The sequence below is a fragment of the Syzygium oleosum genome, unplaced genomic scaffold, assembly GCF_021117445.2.
Source record: "Syzygium oleosum isolate NSW1041296 unplaced genomic scaffold, Sole_v2.1 Sole_v2.06, whole genome shotgun sequence".
Lineage (NCBI taxonomy): Eukaryota > Viridiplantae > Streptophyta > Magnoliopsida > Myrtales > Myrtaceae > Syzygium > Syzygium oleosum.
In genome coordinates this window covers 1,350,295-1,356,313 of record NW_026607490.1, presented here as the reverse complement: position 1 = coordinate 1,356,313, position 6,019 = coordinate 1,350,295, and the positions used below count along the sequence as shown (strand labels likewise).

At 42.9% G+C, this 6,019-nt stretch overlaps 1 protein-coding gene across 1 annotated transcript; it reads right to left on the bottom strand.

Moving 5' to 3' along the window:
- Nucleotides 1-400: 400 nt before the first annotated feature.
- On the bottom strand, nt 401-5,766 carry LOC115662453 (uncharacterized). The gene is made up of 9 exons (XM_056312403.1): nt 5,539-5,766; nt 5,328-5,437; nt 4,332-4,569; nt 3,815-3,982; nt 3,587-3,664; nt 2,838-2,917; nt 2,475-2,559; nt 1,684-2,103; nt 401-1,171 (listed from the first exon to the last, which is right to left on the bottom strand). Exons 1-9 carry the CDS (start codon nt 5,764-5,766, stop codon nt 1,058-1,060), a joined length of 1,521 nt encoding a protein of 506 aa, XP_056168378.1. The 3' UTR covers nt 401-1,057.
- Between the last annotated feature and the right edge of the window lie 253 nt (nt 5,767-6,019).

The window sequence follows — 6,019 nt, the reverse complement described above, 5'->3', positions numbered from 1 at the left end:
ATAGAGGAATACAATACAATTTAATGCTTTGCCAAGCAAACCACTATTAAATGTTTTTCTCATCAATATTCACACATGGTGCTCCTACATATGATACTAACCAAACTACTCCAGCAGCTAGCTGCTCTGCCAATGACCATTACAAGTAGTGGGAACAGATGCACTGCATCTTAATGGTATTCAGCATCAAGTGTAGCTCAATACACAGTCAAACAAAAGATCAGGTACATACTTCATCAGCCCATTAGCACCATCTGCCATGGAATCCACACTGCTCCCAAGCATCCCTCTGTAAACCAAGGAACCAAGAAATCTGGCACTGAAGCTGAAACATAAGCAGATTGTAAGCACTGAAGCTGAACCAAGAAATCCGGCACTGAAGTTGACACATGTGAGCTAATATCCATACCTACATAGATGCACACTGTTCTGAAACTTCTCACCATCTTGTCATTTCATGTAAACAAAAGCAAAGAAAATATCTAAAGTCGCCGATTGAACTATCATAAGTCATGGCAAAGTGAAAGTTAGATGATCAGAGTTCCAGGAGCAGCATTCAACTGCCAGGTTTGAAATAATTGGCAGCAATGGAAATTCATGCTCGAGATCCGCTTCATTCAAGATTTGAAAAGATCACGTTGCTTAATGATCCTTTCTTTAATTGCCAAAGAGCTATGAACCTACTATCTAAAAAGATTGACTCCACACTTTCAAGACTTGTTAGTTGCCCACATGAAAACTGATAAACATAGAGTTAATCGAAAATAGAGAATATCTTCAAGGATATTCAGACCGGAGAGTGAAGAGGATCTTTCCATGTAAAATCACTCATTGACTTCGCAGAGTAAAAGAATGCCATACCCAGATAAGCTAAAACGGTAATTTTAAGTTTAACGGTCAAATGCCAGGTAATGTGGAAGCAACGTGGTCTGAATCAGGGGTTTCGAACAAAACGGAGAGTTGACATTACAGGTTTACCCCCCATTTCCAGTTCCCGTCTCAACAACAGGAGGAAGTTGCATTTTTATCAATGCAAAATGGTTGCTACATTGAACGATTATACCTCTTTTTCAGCAGCTTGTTTCAGGTCTTTGATGCGAGACTGGAGTACAGTATATTGAGACAGAAGTTGCTGCTTGATTGCAGTTGCATCGACTGATCTTTGCAGAAGCTGACAAATGACACAATGGATGACTAAATATGCATAGAACTAAGCTTATGTTAATGGCAGATTCAAAGCACAATGTGAAATCATATGACTAGAATTCTTGGTAATTAGTGCTTAAGGGAAAGTCTGAGCTTGTCTAACAGAACTGGACGGAGAGGTTAATTGACTTTGATATATAAATGCAGCATCTGGTATTTGGAGCGTGAGCAGAGGTATCAAAGCAAACATGCAAGGTACTTTAGACTATGATGACATCACACAAGAATATCCAGCACACTCCAAAATATAATAACAAAAGCACCTATTTTCATGATTCAATCTGACAAAACATGGATTCCCTAGTGTTACCTTCTATTATATGGAACTGACAATTAAAATACTAGGCGAAGAATTATTGATGTCAAGAAAAAAGCAAAATTTAAAAATGTTGCTGCAAAAGAAATTCAGAAGTAAAACTACACGGAAAATGTAAAGTCCACTCGCATCTACTGCATCAAACAATGTGATAAACTTACTCTGTTTAATTGGGGAAAAACCAGAACATTTAAAGTAGCCCCAACTGTGAGAGATGCAACTGCACCAACTGAAAGGAGCTGAGGCAAGCTGGGATCAATAAATCCAGATGCAGCATCTCCAGTGGCCAGCACAGCTAGGAGTGGAAAAAGGACAGACGGATTGAATAACAATGAATTTCCGTCTTTTGCAGGTGCGCTTAAAAGTAGCGATTCCCTCCCATCTTTGTGGTTCGTGAGGCACATAGGCTCACTGGGGTAGAAGTTGGGAGCCTTTGGGCTAAACTTAAATGGACCCACCTCCCGGTAAACATTTGATGGAGCTGCTAAAGCCATAGTTACTCTATCTCCTGCTTGAGCAGGAAGAGTAGCTGTTTCAGTGGCAAACCAGTGGGTGCACGCCACACCAGAAGGGGTCTGCACCTACAAATTGAATATGCACAAAAGTCTCTATTAAGTAGTAATAAAAGAAAATTCGCAATTTAAGCTTCAAATAAAGCTATTGATGCCATGTCTGCAAAACCTTTAATAGCTATTATATCAATGGGAAGATCAAACCCTTCCAGCTTGTTAGAGAAGAGAGGAAAAGATGAATCAGCACAAGTGCTTCTGAGGAGACATAAAAATTGAGTGGATAGTAATTTTTTCCAATTCATTCTAAGGTCCCCATTTAATTGCATTTAGGAGGACAACAAGCCAGATAGCTTTCAGCACAGCTGCGAAGATACAATCTGATAGATCTCACAAGATTGAACAAACCGCATAACTCCTATGTCATAGTAACGTGAACATACCACAACAGAGTGAACTGCAGCAGGGATAGTTTGCTTTGTTAAATTCAGAAATCTTAGCCCCCGTTTCCATGCTGGAACATCCATGCTGCGTTCGGCAGGAGGAGACCCTTAGAAGAAGTGAATATCCAAGGATCAACACCACACAGAATAATATATGTGATCAACTAGGAAACAATGGCTGTTCAAACTAATGATCCCAGATCTAGCTTATGATTAGAAGCTATCATATGGCTGATCAAAAGAGGAAACAGTATGTGACAGTAGATATATAAATACCCAGGAGATCGAGGAAATAAAAAGTTCAATACAGGATTTGCTTAAGTCATTTTCAATTAATTATGCAAGAAAGATAGAAGTAACAACCTGATCTCTTCGGAGTCAATACTAATAATGTCACCGGAAAATAGCTCATACTTGTAACGGCAGGTGGCACAGGAAACAATCTGTGGCAGCAGGTTCCGAATAAGATGTTATCACAATAAAATGTTTGATGAATACTTGACATAAATATGTGAATGAGCTATCATAAAGCTGAAGAGCAAATAGAACTAGACTCTCAAGGTCAAAATGCTCATCAGCAGAGTTAGTTATTAGACTCAATCAGGGCACAGAATTCTATGAACCCATCAACAAGCCTCTTACAAGTAAAATTGCATCCACCTCTTGGTCATTCATCGACAATACAAAGAAGAAAACTCAGGGAGGATGACCGAGTCGACCCTACTAACAGAAGAGCAACACGAACTCGACAGGAAAATGGACAAGGATTCATATCCATAAAAAGCACCATACGTCGATATTTTGAACTTTGGAAAGGAGAAGGTATCACAGCTTACTTTAATCCTAACCATGACTCTGCATTATTTATGCAGCGCTAGAGAAAGTTGTGAAATAACTCAAACTATGTGGCAAAAGGCAAGTATACTTTTACTGCGTAAATCACAATGATCATCCGATTCTAAATCCTTGCAGCACATCTACAGTGGAGTCCGCCTACCTTAACATCTAGGCACGCTTAGTAAGCAATAATTGGAACAAAGTATAGAACTTGAAGTTATCTTCGATAAAGAAATGGCATAATCAAGACTAAGAATTGAACTTTGGTAGCATACCTGAATACCATCTTGGGGTTGTGCAACAGCAACAGCTATCATACAACTTGGACATCTCACAACCTTCCCGAAAGGGACCTGCTAGAAGCAAAAAAATTCCACGTAGTGCAGGGTCGGTAGGAAGACTACCAACAATTATCCAAGTAATAGTTTTCTAAGGCAAATGCATGCATGATTGGCAGCCAAAACAGCTTTTAAATTTTAAAGTAAGAAACAGTAGGATTTTACATCCGCACCGGGAGAAACCCCTACTTGGCATATGATATCAATCACACTTAGAACATCAGAAACCCTTAGTGATGCTGCAAGACCCTGAACTAACAGTGTGTATAAGCGCACGTCAGGCCTGGACCATCTCCACCGGTCGACATAAGTACCGTCTTCACCTGGACCTGGCCATCATCAAGATATCAACATTAGATTCACAGTCACACATTTCAAATGATCTCCACCTCATTCCAGTTGAATTTCTAGACTTCCTCCTACGAACCAAGCATATTCATTGTCCCTCCCTACAAAAAATTATCTAAACGACATTTCTTCCCTCTTTAAGCCGTGGAACAGAAGAAAGCACCCACTAAGTAAGAGAGGAAGTTAAGGCACTAGTATCAACCGGCAATTGCAATAAAGCATTGAGCACTTCACACGTTGCGATTATTGATGAACACTCAGTTCAGAAATCAGAACCCCGAAACACCATGTATATGGAATAACAAGACACGCCTTGATCGAAAGTCGCGCGCACGGCATAGAACACGGACAGAACCAACCCGGCATTGCCGCGCTCAAGCGCCGCGGCCATAATCGAGCAGCAATCCGACATGCCGACCACGCCGCCCCTCCTGCCGGCCTTCTCAGCGATGATCCGCAGCGCCTCGTCGGCGTCCCCAGCGCCGGACGCTTCGCCGACGAGCACAAGCTCAAGGTCATTTCCGGAATTTCCGTCAGCGGCGACGACGAGAATGGAGCGGCTTCCTACTTCCCTTGAGATTTCAGAGAAAAATGAGAAGACGAAGGCGGTTTTGGGAGAGAGAAAGCTTCTGTTCGTGAAGCTTTTTCTCGTGTTTGTGACGTGAAGAGTGATTCTCGCCGGAAGGTGGTTCTCGGGATCGGGAGAGAGAGAGAGCAAAGCATTAACGGAGCTAACGGGGATAGAGAAGAGACGGGAGGCTCTGACACGTGTCGCACGTCCAATGGACTGTCTCAGCGATGACGTCGTTGACAGACAGTCTTGCACAACATTTTCTCACGCGCGCAGCAACAAATTACTCGAGATTTTAGGATAGGGTCAGGCTGAGCCGGGTGGGGCCGTGCCGGCGTAGCCTTTTTTGACACTCCTACTAGTTGCCATCAGCGCTTTAATCATCGTTTTTCCATTTTATGTTAAGTGGTCGTCACACCAGTTCCGTTTGCTATCGATTTTCTGTGAGTCCCAAAATCAAGTTACCCCACATATTTAGTTAGACTCACAATAATTCAAAGTTTAAGCCAATTAAGACTAACTAAAATATATTAATAATCCTTTTCTAGACTCAATTATTGTTCGCGCAAGGGACTCTAGTCGTACCCAATCTCCCGTATGCGCAGTAACAAACTAGTGGACCAATTTACTTCCCACCTGGCGGCCGAGTATTTTCTCCGAAGAAAAGACTTAAAATGAAAATAGCTATTATTTGTCACTATTCCTCGTGTAAAGGATGACGTCACTTTCCGGAACCGAGAATTCCGGAAAACGACGTACAGCTGATACCGATACAGAGAAAGATCGAAAGCGAGCCGCAGCAGACGGCGGATGAAACAAAACCAACACCAGACGACACAACACACAGCCATTTTCCCACCCGAAACCCACTACAAAAGCAGAACCCACAACAACAACACACAACTCGGGGACCGAACGCAACAGCCGATCAACATCATGGGGCGGGCTAGGGCGATTTCTTCCCGCAAACCCGAGGAGCGAGCGAAGAAGATGAGCGAGACGGCTTTTGATCTGCTGCGGGGGCACTGCAGCCGAGAACAGAGCCGAAGAGTTGAGCGACGGGGGCTTTGAAGCTTCGGAACAGACAGGCGAATACGAGACGCTTTATGCGTCCGCGCCGGGGAGGAAGAAGAAGCGCCTCTTGACTCTTCACTGCTGATCCCTTCTCTTTCATGGCTTCCTCCTGCATGCAAGCCATCGCGCTTTCTTTGCCGTGCTTTGTAGAGAGAGAGAGAGAGAGAGAGAGAGAGAGAGAGGATGCTTGGTCTTGCTTGTGTGGGAGAGATGTGGCGGTCATATTTATAGGTTTTAGTTCGCGCGCGTCCCATCGTGTTCGCTGGGAGCTGATTTCCTATTTCCTGGAAGCTGCGCCTCTTCGTTTCTGCTTCCTTTATTAGGTAAAACAAACAAAACTTGGACAATTCCACGTACTCGGCCATTTTTCTTTTTTT

Excerpts from the sequence above, each read along its gene's own strand:
- LOC115662453 (XM_056312403.1), bottom strand. The coding sequence starts at position 5,766 with ATGGCTTGCATGCAGGAGGAAGCCATGAAAGAGAAGGGATCAGCAGTG. Across the intron at positions 4,570-5,327 it reads TCTCTGTATCGGTATCAGCT|GGAAGTAGGAAGCCGCTCCA; the intron begins GTACGTCGTTTT and ends TGAAATCTCAAG. Across the intron at positions 2,560-2,837 it reads ATTGACTCCGAAGAGATCAG|CATGGATGTTCCAGCATGGA; the intron begins GTTGTTACTTCT and ends TGCCGAACGCAG.